We start from the raw sequence: 21672 nt of genomic DNA on the forward strand, positions 1-21672 counted from the left end.
TAATTAATATGTAATCATGTTCCTTGAAATAAATATATGCTCATCATGGAAAAAAGGTCCTGCTGTACTGGAGGACATATATGTCAGTCTAGGTCTTATGTACCTGGGAATAAAATGACTTTGGGACTTCCAAGTAAACATGCATGAATTGTATGTGAGTTTACTTGCTTATCAGTATTCTGTTTTGGGCAAAGTGTGTAACTTGTACATTCTGTCATTTTGACATGCTTGTAAGAAAATCCCTTCCTGCACCTACGTTTTCTATCATTTTGAAAAAAGCTCATAATGGCAACCACAATGGAAGTGTATACAGGTACAGTAAGGGTAAGTGGGGGACATAGAAATCTGCTCACTTGCATATACTTTTAGTCTAGCTTCCCCCCCCCCCATGGCTCCCAATTTACAGCATAACTGAGCCCAAGCTACAGCTCAATTATTTGCTTAAATTATCTGGATAGCTTAATCCACTAATGCTACCCATTCCAAAATGTAATCCATTGCCATCATATTTTTGCAGAGCATACACCTTGTGACCACAGCATATCTGTGCTAAGAAGACAATCCTGGCTTCTTCTCAGATTCCAGGAGCGGAGAGATGCAAGTTAGGGATGCAGAGTAGAGGGTGTGCTACCTGAACACTGTGGATGGGAGCTCAATAGAAGAATTCTAGGAATTCTTTCTACAGGATGGGTGCAGCCCACCAGCATTTCAATCTGTAGGTGTCCATTATTATTATTATTATTATTATTATTATTATTATTATTGTTGTTGTTGTTGTTGTTGTTGTTGTTGTTGTTGTTGTTGTTGTTGTTGTTGTTGTTGTTGTTAGTTATTTATTACATTTGTATACCGCCCCATAGCTGAAGCTCTCTGGGTGGTTTACAACAATTAAAAACATTAAAAACAAATATACACATTTAAAAACACATTTTTTAAAAAAGCAATTTAAAACACATGCTAAAATGCCTGGGAGATGAGCAAAGTCTTCACCTGGTGCTGAAAAGATAACAGTGTTGGTGCCAGGCGCACCTCGTCAACAAGATCATTCCATAATTTTGGGGCCAGCACTGAGAAAGCCCTCTCCCTTGTTGCCATCCTCCGAGCTTCCCTCGGAGTAGGCACCTGGAGGAGGGCCTTTGATCTTGAACATAGTGTACGGGTGGGTTCATGTCGGGAGAGGGGTTCCAGCAGGTATTGTGGTCCTAAGCCATGTAAGGCTTTATAGGTTAAAACCAGCACTTTGAATCGAGCTTGGAAACATACAGGCAGCCAATGCAAGCGGGCCAGAATTGATTTTATATGTTCGAACCATCTGGGCCCTGTTACCAATCTGGCCACTGCATTTTGCACAAGCTGCAGCTTCCGAACATTTGCCTTTATAGTGGAAACTAGATTGCACCCAGAATCTTGAGCCTTCTGAGAAAAGCAGTTAAGTTATACCAAGGGTTTATGAGTAATCTGTCCTGACTGCCTCCACCAACCTGCTTTTGATTTCAGAGATGGCAGCCAGAAACAGGGCCACTGAGGTACCCAAACACACCTCTTTCAGTTGGCTAGAGTGAGAGTAACTCTGTAGTAATTACAGAGTTAAATTAGTATTATTTAATTCAGCCAGCCAATAAGACAAATACAAAGCCCACACACACACATGAAAGGCTGTTTGTTTTGTATTTTATTGAATTTCATTTATATTAAATTAAAAATATATTTCTGACAGATTCATGTAACAAAAAAGCAGAACAGTTTTCAAATTGTTCGGCTGGGATGATCAGTGTGGGATGAAGCTAAAGCAGGTTGCAATCTACATTTGTCTTAACAGGTAAAACTCCCAAGGAACGTGGGAGGGAATACAGAAAAAGAGCAATCGTAATCACACAAACTGGGGGGGAAAGAGACACTGGTTTCTCCCCCGGCTTCGAAAAACAAAAGGAAAGGGAAATCATACTAAAATATATAGATAGCTAAATATTAACAAAAGTTAGTTATGTAATTTTTAACAGTGCATAATCCTTCATAGCTGAAAGATGAAAAAACTAAAGGTTAAAGTAACATTACACCACACACAATTTGTCATATACTACTGTGTAAGCAGGTGCAGGAGGTTGGAACACACCACAATAGTGCTAACACAGAATCACACAGAATGTCAAAATGAGACCTCCACTCAAACCTGCAAGGAGAGAAATGAATAGGGGGAAATGGGAGGGGGCAGGAGAGAGGATGGGATCACAAGCCAATTACTTATATACAAATCAACCTTAAGACAATTATGTTCCAAAGAATGATGCCCACAAAGGAAAATAAAACTACATTATCCTTATTTACATATGCAACTAGCCATGTCTTTAACAAGCTATAAAAATACTATTCACATTTTCAAATTAACATACAGTAGTTTTGTTTTTTAATTTTTTGTTTCAAAAAGGCAGCTAACTCTGAATGCATTGTGCCACATGAAATGAGGATGCAAAATCCACAATACACAGATGTGTTGTGTTAACAACTTAAAGGTATTTTTATTAGTTGCATTTTTAACAGTGGTTCTATGAACTCAGTAAAACAGCTAAAACCGGGATACTCTCACGGCCCAATCCTAAGACATACTGCACTAGCAATTAATTTTGTTCAGTATGGAGCTTGGACATAGTTCAAAGATTGTTGTTACATTGGGAGAGATCCAAAAGAGACTGGGATATAAATGTATGTCTTTTTATACACCATCCCTGTACATCACTCAAGAATAACGAAGCAAGTTTGGGACTAGAGGACATTCACAAACTTATCACTCCCCCCCCCCGTGGTTATCAGTTGTTAGAAGCTGGTCCATAATTCAAGCTTTCTGAAAACTATGTGATCAAAAAAATGTTTCGAATAGAGATATTCCAGTGATACCAAAAGCCCAAACAAGTCAATTATGTTGAGTTTCTTAGATTTAACTAAATTCAGCCAAACTAAAGCCAGTTGGACTACCAGTGCAATCCTGTGTACATCTATTCAGAAGTAAGTCTCAGTGAGTTCAGTTGGGGCTTACTCCCAGGAAAGCATGTATAGGATTGCAGCCTTAATTGCCTCAAGTCTGAATTGATTTATGGACTGGGCTGAGAGACTGGCTTAAGAAGCAGATTTGGGATCAATATTTATTTGAAAAAGGAAAGTACTGTCCAGATTGAGTTTTATTCATTAATAAAATGTAGAATATTAATAAAGGGAAAATGTTAGAAAGGTTTTAAAAATGGGCTCCAATCTTAATAGAAGGTTCACACCTAACAAGATACTTGCATGTGCATAAAATTACATGCAGTGCATTTTTAATCTCTTTTCTCTTTTGCATCTGCTGTGATGAATATTGCTTTGCATACTAGATGAGTATGGTTTAATGGTTATTACAGAGCTAAACAACTGAAACCCTCATATGTGGGTCTGGTGGTCACCACTAGAAAAAAGGGTGGAAAAACCCAACCCAAACTCAGAAAACCAGTATTTCAGCAGAGAAAAAGATAGCAAGCAGAAATAATTAATATGCATCACACAGACTTTGAGCTTGATCCGCAATTCAGATATGGCACAATATTTGGGTGTAGGCAAATTTAGTCCCACTGACAGTTGTGGCCAGCACAGATAGGTCCAGAATATGGCAGGCTGTTGTGAACATGTAGATTGAATTGCTTCCTTCCTCCTGTTGCACAACAGAAGTGGCAGATCCACATGTAAAACAGATACCCTGTACCCAAAAGGCCAACGATTTCAACTGGGATAAAAGCTGTGTAAAGTCAAGTACTTCTTTAAACTAGACTATGCATTTTCTGCTTCCAGAACTGTTTTGTTTCCTTGCATTCAAAGTTAGCTTACCCTTTGCACAGCTGCTCAGTTTAATTATCGACCCATTTAACAGCAGTACCATTTATGCTACATATTTCATAGTACCTCACTTCAAAATAACAGATTACGTATCTACACTTATAAAATACCATTCACAGTTTGTTACTATGGTTATCGCTCACAAAATGGTTTAGTCTTCTGACTGCTTATCGGTAAATAACTCAAGCTGACTTTCATGTCAGTGGAGAGGAAATATTTTCAAACAATGATTATGAAAATAATCCAAATGAAAGTGCTTTTCCTTGTGAGTGTATCAAAGATGCATTTTAACTGGCCCACCTTTCAGTGCACTCCATTGCCCTGAATAGTACCTATCACATTGTTGTAAGGTTAGCCTCTTCTACAAGTTAGCAAAAAGTTTGATGTGTCACCCTGATTTCCCTTCTCTCTCTCTCATTTACCTTATGTTTCAGTCAATTGCTAGAGCTAATGTTATCCATCTGCTGTGAATCCATCCCATGGAATCTGGTGTTTGAGAAAGGACTCAAATGTCTAGCAATCTTAAGATTTTTTTAAGAACATGTTTCTAGTTCAAATGATAGAATTAATTTGAAAACTGACAACTAGTATCTGCAAAAGGCTGTGGCGTAGTAGTTAAGGTGTTGGACTACAACCTGGGAGACCAGGGTTCGAATCCCCATGTAGCCATGAAGCTCACTGGGTGACCTTGGGCCAGTCTCAGCCACATAGGGTCACCATAAGTCGGAATCGACTTGAAGGCAGTACATACATACATATCCAGTGAGCATGGGTCCTGAATGCTGTATGGCTACTTGTTCCTACCTCATGGCCTGCACTCATGTTCTGCCAAAAACTTCTTCTGACCCTCATACCTCTCCTACTGCTCCTACTAACACACCTACTGAAAAAACCCACAACACCCTCCATAGCTGCTTCAGCACAATGCAGGTAACTGAATATTTGTATGGAAAAAAAACCCCTTGCATAAATATTATTCATCTTCTCAATATACATTGAGTGCCAAATTCCATCTTTCTTGGTGGAGAGACTTTGATGCAAAGTATGAAAGGACTGTATGCCTTCAGAAGCTTTATAGAGGTACTTTTCAGAAAAGAACTCACCTCAGTATTTAATATAAATTGAACAAACATAAACATCCAGTCCAGTAACCATTGAAATCAATTGGTTGTTCCCTGTTAAATTTCAGCTGGTTTGCATCAAGTCCCAAGCTATAAAAATCAGAGATGTGCGTAAGCACACGTTCTTCAACAACTGTACCCAGTTGCTACATGCTACTGCAACACAGATCAATAACAATTACAACTAACCATACAAACGCTCTGTGACTGTGGAAGTGAAATGGAACTGTTTGTGCTGTAGGGTATTATTCCACAAGGGAATAAGAGTATTGACATCTATCCCTTACGCTTGTTTTTAAGTTAAGGGCAAACACTGAAGGAAGGAAAATATACAAACTTGCCTGGGGCATTCTGGAGTGCTGGTGCCTCTGGCCCATGGAACATTGTTGGTTTACATTTGTCCTTGATTTTTAATAATAGATATGAACACATGACTTTTTCTTAGTATCTTTATAAAACGTTCTGTTGAGTCATGTACAGAAATTACCGCCAAAGAAACAACTCCAAATGATTGAACTCTGAATTTTGAAAGCATTTCTCTTAATTAACATAGTCTTCCTAGAGATACCATTAGCCTAGGGATGGGTGAAAAATGCTATTCAGTTCACATTTCAAGCCAAATCTATCAAATTTGCAGTTTCTGAAACAATATGAGAACCAAAACACAGACATCTTTCGAAATTCTCTTATTTGAATTTTGTAATGCAGTTTGCCAACCAGTGTTTACAAGTATGCATAAAAATGCATATGTGAGTGAAAATAACATACAAAAATGCATTATATGACAAGAAAGTGCTTGCAAAAATGTGTAGTCAAAATGGCCTACAACATTTTGTTTATTAGGAGAAATTCACACGAAAATGCTGGAGAATTTTCATAAGGATATTTTTTAAAAAAATCACAAACTGCTGTAGAAATGTGGAGAACTGAATTTAAGATTGGGAAGATGAGAAACAGAGGACAGAGATTGACAGGTCATTCCTCAGCATAGCCACACTTAAAGACTTAATCGTCATTCTGACTTCCCTGGGAATGCTGGAAAATGCAGATCTGGTGAAAAGACGAGAAGGTAGCTACTAGCATTCTCTGCAATTCCCAGGATTCACTAGGGAAAACCTAAAATAAACCAGGATGTTTGTTAATAGACCATTAGCCTAGATATAAGAGAATACTTAACAGTTGATTGCTTTTATTATTGGTCTGAGTACTTGTGCTTGTTAGAGAACTTTGTATGGTTCAAAGGTCTGCAGAGTTGAGAAAATATTATATATCCCTTTTGCCTGTTCAATCATCTCTTTACTGTTTCTTACATACTGTGAGACCAACACAGCTACAACATCCTAACCACGCAAGCCCAAATACCAACCATTTCCAGCATATCATGATACCTTGTAAAACTAATGCCTATAGTAGAAATAGAAGGATTTCTTGAATGCATTAGTTTTGCTTTGACAGCAATGAAAAGTCTGAGTTTATGTTTAAGTGAAAAGGAGAGTATTATAGAGGGCATATTTTGAAAGCAAAGAGGAACATGAACACCACATAACTTGATTTCCCATCTTCTGGTTATTGCAAGGAAACAGAAAATTATGTTACAAATGTATGTACACAGCGGGGATGAAAGCATCACATACCTCAAGTAAATCTTTGGAATCCAAATATGCCCCTAAAAGGTGTTTGCTTTTGGATGGCATTGCCATTAACTCCAAACCTATCTATCTGCTTGTATTAATAATTCCACTGCTCTAATAAGAAAGAAAAACCCTCTTCGGACATCAATGATGACAAGGGGGCAGAGCTAGGGTACTTGTCTCCATTGCCCCATGTTTTCTAAAGAAAGGTGATGTCTGAAGAAGACTACAGAAGAATCTTAAATGCAAATATAATTAAAACAACACAGAATAAAGATACTTATGTAATTAAGGCACAAGGAAAACTGCAACTAAACAGAGGGTTCAGCCAAGAGGACACAAAGATTTTAAGTTGCAAATTATTATGCCTTTCCCCATTTATGGATTGGATGGAATGCTCCTAACTTCTGTTGCTTTTAATTCAGAATTTTAGAACTATCAAAGTAACTTTTTTCATCAGATCAGTTCCTGAAAGCAGGTGGCATTTCCAGCTTTGTTTTTGGAAGTCATTTTCTAACTCTTAGGGTTTTGGAGAATACTTTGAAAATCTAACTTGCAGTGTTTCCTTTGGGCTGTGAGCCCAAATAACAACTGACAAGAAATTCACATTGCACCTCTGTAAAGGGCAATATAAGGCGATGTATAATAATTTAGACCAAAAAAAGCTCACTCCCTTGGAGCATGTGCTTTCAAGAGAAGGAACATTTCCCACAGTAACCAGAGTCCAGGTCCCTTTATCTTCAAGCTGTGACTGCTGTGTGTTTTCGCTGGTGTGCTGTGGCGCTGCTTGAAGCAAATGTCCATTATTTTCCTTTGTCACTTCTGGAAGGTTCCTCAGTGATATTAATTGCAGGAAGACTGCAGCAGGGTATTGCCTATCTTCTACAACTTTTTCACAAATTGTCCAATATTGGTACCTGCGACTTCCACTGTGACAGTGTAAATTTTATTTAATCTCAAGGATGCAAAGCAGTTAGCAGTGCTAACTATAGGGCTCTTCAACACAAACAGAAGGACTTCTAGCCTGAGGATACAGTTCTCACAGCAGAGCTGCTACTGCTGAGATGATGCTTGAAGCTTTATTTACCCTGTTGTCTTCCTTAACAGCATGATCCCAATGAAACCTCCCTACTCACTGGCTCTTTTGCATTTAAAGAGAGGTATGCTGATTATTAAAGAAGAAAATTAAAAAGGGGGGATGAGATGAAAACTAAACTGCTCTAAGAATCTATTTTAGCCTCCTAGAAAAGATCATAGCTCATCATTTCATGCAATTTTCCAAAATAGGCTGGCTAACACCCTCCTTGCCAAAGGCCTGATATGGTAGAGGCAAGCTGGGAGTAAATTAAGTTGCCTGCCCCTCTAGTGATGGATAATGGCATAAGTATACACTGGTGACATAGCTGCTCCTAAACACAGGATAAGCCTGGATTTACTTACCTAGAGCAAAAAAATGTCCCCTGTTAAAAATCCTCCAGCCATTCTAAGGGTTGGTTCTCCTTTTGCTGAAAGGAGAATCAGACGGCTTGTTTAAACAGAGGTATATAAGTGGGTAGCTAATGGGTACATTCATTTTTGCATATAGTCTTGGGGTTTGTGTGTGAGACTAAGACCATGGCATGTCCTCACTATATTTACCTGTATATTGTTACTTTTGAGCACAAAGGCATCGGGAATAATTTCAGCCCCTTTGTTCTTGCCCCCATCTGGACTCCCCTATCTCGCCCCAGCTGCTGTTTTCAAAATCTTTAAAGCAGGGCTGGAGAACTTGTGGCTCTCCAGATGTTGTTGGACTCCAGCTCCCATCAGCCAGCATGACCAATGGTCAGGAATGATGGCAGTTGTAGTACAGCAACATCTGGAAGACCACCTCTGCTTTAAAGAGATGGAAATGCGTTCAAGCAGCTCTCATGTGATATGCAGTTTCCTCTGAGGCTGGATTTCATCTTGCACAATCAACCTGATTTCCTTCTAACTGCTATATGGATTACCCAGAATTAAATGTTAAATATGCCACAGTAATTCATATTTTGAAAGAAAAGATACTGCTATGAGGAAAAAAACCACATTTTCTTTTACTCTGTGGGATTTTTTTTCAAATAGCGAAGCTATCTTAAATGGCCAAAAGCACTCCACACAAACAGGTTTCCATCTTTGGTTAGCAGTGGGATGCTAAAATGCTTTGATGGATTCCCCCCCCCCGCAATTCTATTTATGTGAACAGGAAGTTCAGATACCTGTAGAAAGGCTTTTGCCCCCTATTGGAAGCAACATTTTAATTGCCATTCACTGCATTTGGCTTGTATAAGTTTTTCCGGGGGGGGGGGGGATTGCATGCTATCCCTTGACTGGTTTCTGTTCAGGTTCACTGAGGCAACTCAGCCTATATAGGACCCTCGATACACAATAGCTAGTGCTCTGACAAATATAAGCTGCTGAAAACTCCTGAATCACTAGTATTGAGACAGGTAATCCAGGGAATGGAAGTATAGGTAACTAGCTGCTGCAATGAGGAGCAGCTGTGTGTGCTGGGAGTTTTCATTCTGTTTCCTGTCTACTAACTGAGCACAGCAGAAGGAGCTGTGTCAGCTGGTCCAGACGATATACAAGCCAGCCAGCTCTCAGAGAGCGACTGAACAGAGTGAGCTAACAGGAGTTTGGCAAAAGAGTTTGGTGGTGGAGGTCCCTAATTTTTTTTTCTTGTATGGCACACCACATACCAATGGGACTCTCCTCTTTACCCTAAAGGAGGAGAGGATAAAACGCAGGTCATTCCAGTATAAGTAGAAAGAAAGAAACAAAAGAGAGACTATGGACAGGAAGGACACTCCAGTGGTGGTGACCTGCAAGGTGTGTGCAATGTTTGCTTGCCTGAGAACAACATGGCATACACACAGGGCCGGTTCTAAAGGGCGGCCAGGTTGGGTGGTGGCCAGGTTGGGCGGCGGCCAGGTTGGGCGGCGGCCAGGTTGGGCGGCGGCCAGGTTGGGCGGCGGCCAGGTTGGGCAGCGGCCAGGTTGGGCACTGGCCAGGTTGGGCACTGGCCTGATGGTCCCTGGAGCTACAGGGGGCCCCTCAGCAACCCCTCTGCTCCCCTTCCATGATCTGCATCCCCCCATTTACCTGTCTGCTGCCTTTTACCGTTGTCCTTAACAAAGATGGCGGCCGCAGTTTCCCTAAGGCACTGAAGCCCTTGCCACCATCTTAGTTGATGGCAGAGATGCACGTGCGTAGCATGCATGTGTGCCATCAACAAAGATGGCGGCAGAGGCTTCATCCCCTTAGGGAAACCGTGGCCGCCATCTTGGTTAATGGCAATAGTAAAAGACAGGAGACAGGTGGGTGGGGTGGGCTGTGCACAACTGTGAATGCAAATGCGCATGCGCCGGGGCCCAGGGCAAGATGATGCCCAAGGGGCCCGGCATCCCTGCATACACATGCAACAAATATAAGCTATTGGAAGAATGGCCGGCGGCCACACTGAAGAGTATAAGAGAAGACAAAAAGTTCTTAGGACATTGGAACAACAGCAGCAAAGAGAAGTACAGGAGGTGGAAGAACAACAAATTAAAGCAGAAAAGGAGACTGTTGTGGAGAGCAACAACGAAGTGGAAGAAACTCCATGGAAAAGGGTGACAGGAGCAGAAGAGCTAGAAGACACCCTTCACCGGTGGAACTATGGAATCGCTTCCTGGCACTTGAGGATGAGACTAGTCTGCATGGGAAGAATTACAGGAGAACCCAACGTGACAGCAAGCAAGAGGCTGAAGCTCAGTCAAGGAGAGGCAATGAAAACATGCCCCATGACAAGAGGAGGAGGAGGAGGAGGAGTGGGAGATGACCTACTGCGTGGGATTGAAACCCAAGTACGCCGAGAAGATCCATGGACACACCAGATATGCTGTCTCCCTGGAGGAAGGATTAGAGATGTGATGGAAGGGTTGTCATCACTAATAAAGCCTACTGACAGATATCCTTTCTCCTCATCCATGTGGGAAGGAATGATACTGCCAAGCAGAGCTATGAAGAAATCACATCAACCTTTGAAGCTCTGGGAAGGAAACTCAAGGACTTCGGGGCCCAGATAGTTTTCTCATCCATCCTTCTGGTACTTAGAAGGGAAAGAAATACTCTAGGTGAATGACTGGCTATGAAGGTGGTGTTGACATGACAGATTTGGATTCTGGGACCATGGGCTAGGCTTCCTGGAAGATGGACTGTTGGCAAATGATGGGTTGCACCTCACAAGGATGGAGAAGAATGTGTTGGCCACAGCATGGAGAAATTCAGCAGAAGAGCTTTAAACTGAATCCCAAGGGGGAGGGAGACGTAAACTTGGCAGTAACAACTAACAAAGGCTTGTGCACAGTAAGAGGAACTGAGAGAATGGCTCTAATGGGCCCAGTAATAGCCTTCATAAAGGTGTAAGAAGGAGGCTAGGTCATAACTAGGTTGGTGTCTGTATACTAATGCCCAGAATATGGGAAACAAACAGGATGAATTTGAAGTCTTAATACAGGAGAGTAAATACAACTTGATAGGTATAACTGAATACAGTGACTGAAGGATATAACCTGTTCAAAAAGAACAAAAGGAATAGAATTTATTTATTTATTTATTTCATTAAACTTATAGACCGCCCCATAGCTGAAGCTCTCTGGGCGGTTCACAAGAAAGGGAGGCAGAGTTGCGCTATATGTTAAAAATATATATTCCTGCATAGAAATACAGGAGGACGAGCTTGGTAGCTACACTGTGAGTATCTGGATTAAAATACATGGGACAAGGAATAAAAGGAACATGGTGGTTGGAGGCTACTACCAATCAAAAAGAAGACGAGGATGAAATTTTTGAAAAGCAAATTGCCAATGTTTCTAGGAGGCATGATGTAGTAGTAATTGAGGACTTCAATTACCCTGACATCTGTTGGGAGACAAATACTGCCAAACACGGCCCCTCCAAGAAATTCCTGACTTGTGTTGCTGATAACTTTCTCCTAAAGAAGGTGGAGAAAGCAACTAGAGGATCAGCTATCCTTGACTTGATTCTAACCAATAGAGATTACTTAGTGGATGAAGTGGGTGAAAGAATCCAATGTGGATTCATAGAAAGCTTACAGATGACCTGAAAACAAAAAAGGACACAAAGAGGAAGAGGAAGCAAAGCCAGGCCACAAAGGAAGACAGCACAGAAGTGCTGAGAATGAGCTGAGGTTAGCAGATGCCAAAAGCAACAAAAAAGCTTTCTTCAAGTACATCCATAGTAAAAGACAGAGAAAGAAATGTTGGTACAGTTACTCAATGAGGATGGCAAAATCACAGTAGATGACAAAAGAAATGGCAGACGTGCTCAATTCCTACTTTGGCTCAGTCTTCTCCTGAAAGCTGGTCTATGACCCTCCTGGAAAACATGAAGTTGAAGGGGCAGGATTGCACCTTGAAAGTGTCAAGGAATACCTAATCACTTTGAACGAGTTCAAATCTCCAGCGCCCGATGAACTGTATCCTAGAGTATTGTAGGAGGATGACTGGAGGAGGGCTAATGCTGTCCCTATCGTCAGAAAGGCCAAAAGGGAAGAACCTGGGAACTACAGACCAGTCAGTCTGACATCGATTCCTGGGAAAATTCTGGAGCAGATTATAAAGTGGTCAGTCTGTAGCACCTTGAAAACAATGCAGTGATTACTAGAAGCCAACATGGACTTACCAAAAACAAATCCTGCCAGCCTAAGCTTATCTCATTTTTTGTTCAGGTAGCCTCCCTGGCAGACTGTGGGAATGCTGTGGACATAATATATATTGACTTCAAAGCTTTTGACAAAGTACCCCATCATATTCAGATTAGCAAGCTAGCTAAATGCGGGATCAGGTGGATCCACAATTGGCTACAGAATCATACTCAGAGTGCTTATCAATGGTTCCTTCTCAAACTGAGGGGAGGTAACGAGGGGGTACCGCAGGGCTGGTCCTGGGTCCAGGATTTTCAACATTTTTATTAATGACATGGATGAGGAAGTTCAGGAAATTTTTGTCAGATTTGCAGATGATACAAAATTGGGAGGGATAGCTAATATCCTGGAAGGCAGAAACAAAATTCAAAGGGATCTTGATAAGCTAGAGAATTGGGCTGAAAACAACAGAATGAAATTTAACCAGGGATAAGTGCAAAGTTCTACACCTAGGAAAAAGAAACTAAATGCACAGTTATAAGATAGGGGATACTTGGCTCACCAATACTACATGCGAGAAGAATCTTGGGATTGTTGTTGATCACAAGCTGAATATGAGCCAAGAGTATGATGTGGCTGCAAAAAAGGCAAATACTATCTTGGGCTGCATTAGCAGAAGTATATTTTCCAAATCAGGTGAAGTATTAGTTCCCTTCCATTCGGCACTAATTAGGCCTCATCTTGAGTACTGTGCCCAGTTCTGGACACCACACTTTAAGAAGGATGCAGACAAATTGGAATGGGTTCAGAGGAGGGCGACAAGGATGATCAGTGGACTGGAAACAAAGCCCTATAAGGAGAGACTGAAAGAACTTGGCATGTTTAGCCATGAGAAGAGAAGACTGAGAAGAAATATGATAGCACTCTTCAAGTACTTGAATGGCTGTCACATAGGGGAGGGCCAGGATCTCTTCTTGATTGACCCAGAGTTCAGGACACAGAGTAATGGGCTGAAACTGCAGGAAGCCGCATTTCAACTGAACATCAGGAAAAACATCCTACTATTGGAGTGGTACAACAATGGACTCTCCAACACTGGAGGCCTTCAAGAGGCAGGTGGACATCCACCTGTTGGGTATGCCTTAATTTGGATTCCTGCATTGAGCAGGGGGTTGGCCTTAATGGCCTTATAGGCCCTTTCCAATTCTGTGGTTCTATAAACAGCGCAGGTGTCTGCTCAGCTCTGGCATAGGATATGACATTTGCCGTACCAGAAGACATGCTCCCCTGTATGCCTTTTGTTGTGAAATGGTCTACTCATCTGCCTAAAGACTTACAGCAAGCTCTTCTCCATTTGGTGACCCAGAAGAACCATCATAACTTTTCCTCAGTAGTCTGTGGTGTATACATATATACCAGTGAAGCCTCCACTGATGGTAGAAAATGTTTTTGTAACATCTGAAGCATCAGTATCATCAAAGAGTGCTCTCTTTCTCTCTCTTAGGGCAAATTGCTTGATATCAATTGATATCAATGGGATGGAAGAAGAGGATTTAAGTCCTGCCTTCGGGCTTAGGGCGGTATATAAATTAAATTAAATAAATAAATAAAATAAAATCCAGCAGGGTACCTAAGAATGTAAAGATCCTCCCTACTTGGTCCGACAACAACAGCAACAGTGGTCAGCCAACTGCTTTTGGAAATCCCACAGGTAAGACATGAAAGCCCACAGTTGTTCTCTGTTGTCTCCCACCCCACCCCCAGTCTCCCAACTAGTTTTCAGACATGTAAAGAATTTGTCTAATCCCTCTTTAAAGCCATTCTCCACTACCTCCCCAAATGAGGAAACTAAAACTTCTGAAATCAATAAGCAGTCAGCACTGACGCACCAATTCTTTGAAGACTTTGACCCATTTATCATTATGTGCTAAATGCATTTCTATTATGACAAATGGGAATTATGCAAGCACATCGAGAGAATAACTTCAGTGGCCATCAAGCCAGGCCTTGCACATATTTTTTGTTCATTGCTCAATTGATTCTGACACTAAACATTGTTTTTTGAATGTTCCTTTCCTTTTCACTGCAGTTTGACACACAATTTGATAGACTGAACAATATTGTTAGAGAAGCTGTATGGTTACAAACAGATTTAATAGGTACAAAAAGGACCCTTCTGCCTGGCAGATAGATAAATTCAGCTACTTCAAATTATCTGTTGGAAGAACCCAAGTTTTGTACTGCTTTACTGGAAGGAAGGAAAAAGAGAAAAGTGCTACTCACACACAAAATGTAATTTCCACTAATTCCACTAGTCTGCTACCTTACATGCAGAAAGAATACTAAGATGAATTGCGGACTCACTATGCTCCATGGTAAGGCAAAACACAGCTGAAAAGATGTGTTGCTGACTTGATGTTCAGGTGTGTGCACCATGTAATAACTTAGTGCTTAATCTGTCTGATTTCCCGCTTATTTAGATTTATAATTTCAACTCGGATGAAAGCCTAGGTGCTATAAATGCACCTATGTAAAAATATAGTATGAAAGAATCAATCTGTCATTCAAAGGGCAACCCACTTCAATTAAGCTCTTACGCCAATAAAAAGGTCCTGCACTGGAGTGGAAGATACTGTGGTCTCTAGATCTCTGTGGTTCTAGGAGCTTTCCCAGGCTGTAAGCTCATTAGCATGAGGCTTGCTAATGTGAGATTTGCTGAGGTCAATTAGAAGAAATGAGAGCAGAACAAGCAACAGTCTGAACTGTGAACAGCTAGCCCAGGCCCTCCTGAGAGAGGATCTGGGCAGGGAACAGAGAAGGAGTTGGATTGAACTGGTACAGGAAGTTTGAAAACACGTAGTTTGAAAGACAGAAAAATATGTGCCTCCTTATAGGAAATGCTCTTGAGAACTATACATCCCAGAGTTCCTTACTTCCTGTCAGCATTTCCTGAGCCCACAGACATAAAAAGTCAGGAGGGTGTAGCTGCAGGAGGAAGGGACAAGCACCATAATAACCAGGGTCATGGTGATCCCCATGGCAGTGGGAGCCAGTGTTGCTGATAGGATTATATAGATCTCAGAACAGATGTGAGTTGATGAGCTAGGACTCCTGCTTCCAGAGTGAATGGAAGAACATACTAGATTCCAGGGACAAGGAACAGTGGCTAAAGGGCATTTGTCACTCAAGTTTAATATGCATTCATGCGATATAGCCATGGCTGGCTATAATTATATACCTGGCAGTCAAAAATACAAGAGGCGCAAACAAAGGAACCTCAAGTAGCTAAAGCATCTCAAAGAAGCTTTCATTTGTTTTCTCAAAACAGACAAGACTTTGTCAAGTTTCACTTATCAAAGCAATGACATTTATTTGGGACTTCTCAAAATGGCCAATGCGTCTCAAAATGGCCTTATCATCTGCGTTTGCTACTTGGAGAGCCCCAAAAAGAGGTCATTCTTGGCTGACCATGGGAACTACAGTGGCTCTTAGGATAATGTGTCTTATAAATTCCAGTCACAAAGAAGTATCCCTCTGTTGCTTGGTGACAGAAAGGGAACAGAGCATCACAGAAACATGGCTAATTAATAAATGGCTACCTGTATAATACTATAGAAGGTGAACTTCTGAAACCATGAGCTATGCTCACTTAGTAGAATAAGCCTGAGGGTTCAATTCTGAAAAACGTCCTAACGTGCTTCTTAAAAATGTGGAAAGCCACCCTTGTTGAAGTCCTTAACCAGTTTTCAGACTAAAAACAAAGTATGTTTACACTGTTGCCTGCTGTTATACTTGGCACTTGGTTTTACTCATTACCAGGGCTTTTTTGTGTGTGGCAGTACTCACCAATATAGCGTGCCAGCATCTCTTTTTCCCCTTTTACTGCCCATAGCACCCTTTTATCATATAGGAGTACTGGTACCTCATTTTTTGACGAGAAAAGAAAAAAGCACTGATCATTACTAAAGTGCATACAATGAAATACTCTTGTCATTCCAAATACGCATTTCATTGGGAGTAAACCCCACTGAACTCATTGAGGCTTACTTTGAATAGACAGGCGTAGGATTGCACTGTAAGACAAGAGAATGGGGTTGGTGTTCTTGCTTGTCCTTTCGTCAGATAGCTATTCTGTTTTCAGAGCTGTGTAATTAAACTCTAGCTAAAAACAAAAAATCCAGCCATGAAGGAGCAAACTAAAAAATAATTCTTTTTAAAAATGAGCATGTAAAAGCCAAAGGCGAATAGATTGGTAGATAGACAGAGCTTTGAAATTATTTACAGTTTTTGACTGACGATGTAACAGCCAAACACACCCCCGATTTCTAAAACCGTGTTTCATGTTTCTTCTTTGTGCTGAGAAAGCAATAATCCTCAACAGCAGGCCTCACAAGTTTTTGTTGGTTAGTCCAAGTCAATCCTGTACTTGTTCCCTCTCCCCCCCCATAATCCCCCTTCACATTTGCTCCGCTTTCCTTTATGAGGCAGCATCAAAACTAGTTACTCCTTCAACAGAATTCCTATGAGCAGTCGATGCACTGGTGAACGAAGTTCCAAAGATTTGATTTCACTTTCTTTTGGCATTTTCCACAGTCATCTCTTTTAATATATATATATATGTATATATATCATCATCATAATAATTCATTTTACATTTTAAATTATTTTATTTTGCTGGTCACTTCCATATTGCTTCATTCAGATTCCAGAATACAGTTCGGAGTGAAGACAAAAATAAAAATTAAAACCATAGGTTAAGTGCAAATGAATCTTCCAGTGATCTGCCATGTGCGTTTTACCAGTCATTTTCTTTTCAATTTAAAGTCTCCCTTCTGACTCTGCCTCCTTTAGAAGCAGGTCACCCTTAAAAAAAAAAAAGTGAATTTCATTAAAAAAATTGACAGTTTTCTCCCTCTGTCCAGTCCTCAGTGTTTCCTACTGCTTCCTAACTTTAGCAGATAAACCAAAAGAAATTGAGGAGAGAACAGCTACATTTTGTATTCAACAAGTATAAAACATGAACAGGAGGGCTCTGTGCATATAAATCGTTGTTGGTGGCTTACCCTCAAAAAATGAGATGTTCTTGTTTTCCCTAGAATTTGGTTGTGTGTCCTGAAATCATTTTTGCTTTCAAAATTTATGTTCTTCTGTTCATCTGTAGAAAACCTGTAATGTCATGCACAGAAGCACGAAGAAGTGAGGTCTCTGCAGTTAGAAAACAGACCAAAAACTGCAGTAGTGATGGAGAAAAGGGGAGTGGCAAAGGGCAAGAGTCGTATGATCTTCAACGTGATTCCTTGGATGGCCACAGTGAAGTAGACGGGTATGGCAAGCTGTTAGCCATTTTATTTACATGGAAGAATAAAAAGTGTCAAAAAAGAAACTGGATTCTTATTCTCAGTTATTATGTCATCACTTATGATATAAAAAATGTCCTTTTCTACTTTCTCTCTTCCCTCCTCCCTTTCTCACCCACCCACCCAAAACTGCACTGCAATGCCTAGGAATGCTGTGGTGGCTCTCAGCATTTCCTGCTGACAGAAGCTGACACTACATGAGCTTCCCTGCAGGATCAAAGCTGAATCACTACATGGAGAGCTAGTTTGACACAGCAAGCAACACTGTCACTGGCTCCTCCTGATATTCATTGGCTTATCTGATCTCCTGGCTCTCTGGATACACAGAAAGTGAGAAATGCCAGACTTTTCCCTCTTCTTTCATCCACAGCTTGTCTTTCTTCCCAGATTCCTAGAACACGCAACTTAAATATGCCTTTCCATTTATAGACATCAAACTGAGGGAAGAACAAGCAAGAAAAGGAGAAGAGAAATAAGAAAAAGATGGGGGAAAGGGAGAGGGAGACAGGGAGGAGAATTGGAGAGTGCTGGTATAGGGGTTCCCCATTTCTTGAACGTTTCTGGGATTACACCACTGTGTTTCGGTGTCTGTAGGGTGGAGGGGGCAGCATAGGGCCAGGCTTCAGGGAGAACTCTGAGAGGTATTCGGGGTTCTCTGCCACAATGGGCCGGATCCTTCCATTTTGTTTGTAAAAATATTTTGTGCTGTATTCCTGCAGGTAGTCTGGGTGCTGTAGGGTACTCCGTGGGGGCAGGCTGTGATTCCAGTAACCTGGGTTGTCAAATGCTTTCTTGGGTTTCTCTGGCAATGGAAGCCCATTTTTCTTCAGGTACTCTGCATTCTCGAAGGTGCTTGTAAAGGTGTTGAGGTACAGTGGCTCATTCACATACTCATCCTCTGCTTTGGGTTGCCCATTTTGGCCGTTGTGATACTCAGGGTTATCCAGCGCTTGGAGATCGCAATTTTTCCGCCGAGACACAAATGGATTCTCCTCCACTGGATTCAGGTGATCTAAAGATTATAAAAGCCATATTAGCAAAAGAAACAACTACATCTAAATGGAAGCTAATTTAAAAAAGAATGTTAAAAGCAAATTTTATGTTGACAGCTGTAAAAAAAGGTCCCAACTAATAACAGGAAGAAAAAGATGAATGTTGCCCGGATGAGTTGTTCAAAGTGTTTTAGTAGGCTGGAGTTAATGGACTTCGTGGAACAATGGATAACCAAGGAGTATAGCTAATTCCTAGCTCTAGCCCTCCAGATATTTGTTGGACTCTAACTCCCATCAGCCCCAACCAGCATGGCCAATGGTCAGGGATGATGGCAGTTGTAGTTCAGTAACATCTGGAGGGCCACAGCTTCCCAACTCTGGAGTAGAGCTTGCCAATATATGGATTATAAATTGCAGCTCATTTCAGGTCAGTGAAAATGAACTGATTGACAGAAATCACATTTTGTGTGATTTATTGTTGTTGTTAGGAACAACAATAATAATGGTCTGAAAGAAAAGGGTAATATTTACTTCATGGCCATCATCGTATCTTTATTCTCTGCTAGGATTTCTTCTGAATAAAAATGACGCAGCTTTACCTATAACAGCAGAAGACTCTCTCTGTATGCCTGTCTATAGGCACTTCCATAAGGGAGATAACCCTGTGGCTCTAAGCTGGCATCCCTGGAATTTTAGACTGTAGGGGCAAACCTTCATTTCTGATCAATCTAAGCCCAAAGTACTCACAGCTGTTTGTGAACATTTTCAGCAGTGACCAAAATGTCTCCTCTTTACATTGCCCTCACTCATCCACAAGGAAACAATGTTATCTGGCAGAGTATGAAAATGCTACCAGTGGAATTAAAACAACAACCATAGACCTTATCAGGGGCATAAAAATAACTTCTAAGAACAAACCTGACGGATACTATTCTCAAATATCATTCAGTATGTTGATTTAAACAGTGCTGAAAAACCAGAAGGCATGCAAGTGTTTAGCCAGGAAGGAAAGTCATTCTTGTACAACATCTCAAAATATTTCATTTTAGAGGGAGTGGTTACTGAAAACACTCTGTGAAGCAAGATCTCTCCTGGGTGATATGTTGGTGTGGCATTTTGGCTCTGGACATATGTGCAAAATGACTTCCCAGGTCTCAGTACTGAACTTTGCTACGCAGTACATCTTATACAAGCTAAAAGCCTATGGGCTGCAGAAAAGGAAGAGCGACAAGGAGGTCAACAGAACTGTGTGAATACTCAGTGAGCTGTAAGAAGGATCACTAGAAGGTTAACTACTGGAGCAGGGGCTGGGGAGGATGTGAGAACATCTGCAACGAGAAAGCCTCAATACTTTCATCCTCTTGCATTCAAAAATAAGATCTGTTTTAGGGCTTTTCTGCACTGATTCCCCCCCCCTTTGCTAGTGTCCATAATACTGTTCTTTACTGGTTTTGAATATGAACCATTATCTTTTCAGAGAATAAGAGGTATGATGGTGGAAGGTTACTGGCCGGAGTAGTTATGCAGAGCAAATGGTCCATGGCAGGTGGCAAGTAAGAGCAGACCGTGGGTGAATCTCATACTTAATGGGTTAAGCAAGTTAGTAATACCAATTTTGATTATTTATTATTCCAAGTATTGAAGTTTGACAAGGGAGACCTGGATTCAAATCCCTGCATGGTCATGAAGCTTTCTGCATGATTTCGGACTTGTTACTAGTGAAATTGGATCTTTAATATAAAGGTAATGTAATTTCCCCTTGAAATGTGATCCAAGTTAAACCCCACATTGATTTTACCAGAAGAGGCCTCTTCTCCCTGGTGAAAAGCAATGAATTAACTGTATGTAATTTTTCTCTATATATTTTATAATTTTGTAAGTCTGCAGAGTGGAACCTCCTTTGCTTTCCTAGACTCTTACCTAAATAAGAATCCATTATTCAATTTAACTTCTTATCTTTGCTCAGCTCACAAGTTACTAGGTAATTATCCCCTCTTTATGCAACACACACTTTATCGGCATAGCCTGGTAACTTCCATGAAAGTGATGGACCTGTGGCCCTTCAGATGTTTCTGGACTATAACTCCCATCATTCCTGACCAGAGCCGTGCCTAGGCACCAGGAAGTGGAGCAGTTGCCCCGGGCCCCGTGCTTTGGGGGTGTGTGCTTGGCGATGAGAAGCTGGGCTGCCGCAGGGTTTTTTCTCTTCAGCCGTGCAGTCTCGCCAGCCGCTTCTCGCTCCTGGGGAATCTCCCGCTCTTCGGCTGTGTGCCTGAGAGGTTTTCCCCCTCTCCGCTCATCAGCTGTGAAGTGGGTGTGCATGCAGCGCTTAGCTACCTAATTTTAGGCAGAAGGTTTGAATCCCCTGCCTGAGTGGCTTCCTTGTGCTGCCTGCCGCCTGCTCATCAGCTGTGCAGCACATTTACAGGCAGCGCTTGCCTGCTTATTCCGGGTGGGAGGTTTGAAAGAGAGAAAGAATGTGGGGGGGGCAACTATGCTTTTGCCCTGGGCCCCGCACATGCTAAGGACAGGCCTGTCCCTGACCATTGGGCATGATGGATGATGCTGATGAGAGAGAGTCCAGGAACATCTATGTTCCCTACCCCTACTTCATGTGTTAAGAAATAATGTCTTGAGTCTTTGTTCTTTTGCAGGGAGGCTTCTACCTTTGTGAGATGCACATTTACTGAGAGAGAGAGAGAGAGAGAGAGAGAGAGAGTTTGTACACACACACAGGCACACACCCTGCTTTGACTTTAACCCTATACAGACTAGGCAAAAAAACCGCACTGGACGTCTTTGGAGTATATTTGTACCCCAATCAGATTTCCAATGGAAGGATGGTATAACTTTGTCCCTCAGAGACCATTTTTGTCTGTGTTAATACCAAAGCACCAAAACACACTTATTCAGAGGAGGCAGAATTTTTCTGAGTAGTATATGCTGGTCACCTTCCCCATCCATATTGAGTATAACACCTTCACTGAACAGATCAGAGGTGGTGATCCTATGCAGGTGATGCTCTGCAAGTGACTTTCCTTTACA

The 21672-nt window shown here is 41.3% G+C and overlaps 1 protein-coding gene and 1 long non-coding RNA gene across 10 annotated transcripts in view; one reads left to right on the top strand and one right to left on the bottom strand.

Moving 5' to 3' along the window:
* LOC133376166 (uncharacterized) overlaps positions 1–17655 on the top strand; it is a 62367-nt gene extending 44712 nt beyond the window's left edge. For all 4 annotated transcript variants that reach the window (XR_009760414.1, XR_009760415.1, XR_009760412.1 and 1 more), the window contains 2 exons: positions 518–715; positions 17440–17655. This is a non-coding gene — a long non-coding RNA (uncharacterized LOC133376166). The remainder of the gene's footprint in view (positions 1–517; positions 716–17439) is intronic.
* The window catches only part of ERBB4 (erb-b2 receptor tyrosine kinase 4), a 1247562-nt gene continuing 1239943 nt past the window's right edge, over positions 14054–21672 (bottom strand). For all 6 annotated transcript variants that reach the window (XM_061607686.1, XM_061607684.1, XM_061607681.1 and 3 more), the window contains one exon: positions 14054–18647. In XM_061607686.1, the coding sequence (XP_061463670.1) occupies positions 18202–18647 (446 nt within the window). In that variant the 3' untranslated portion in view covers positions 14054–18201. The remainder of the gene's footprint in view (positions 18648–21672) is intronic.

Source organism: Rhineura floridana, chromosome 2, assembly GCF_030035675.1.
Source record: "Rhineura floridana isolate rRhiFlo1 chromosome 2, rRhiFlo1.hap2, whole genome shotgun sequence".
Taxonomy (NCBI): Eukaryota; Metazoa; Chordata; class Lepidosauria; order Squamata; family Rhineuridae; genus Rhineura; species Rhineura floridana.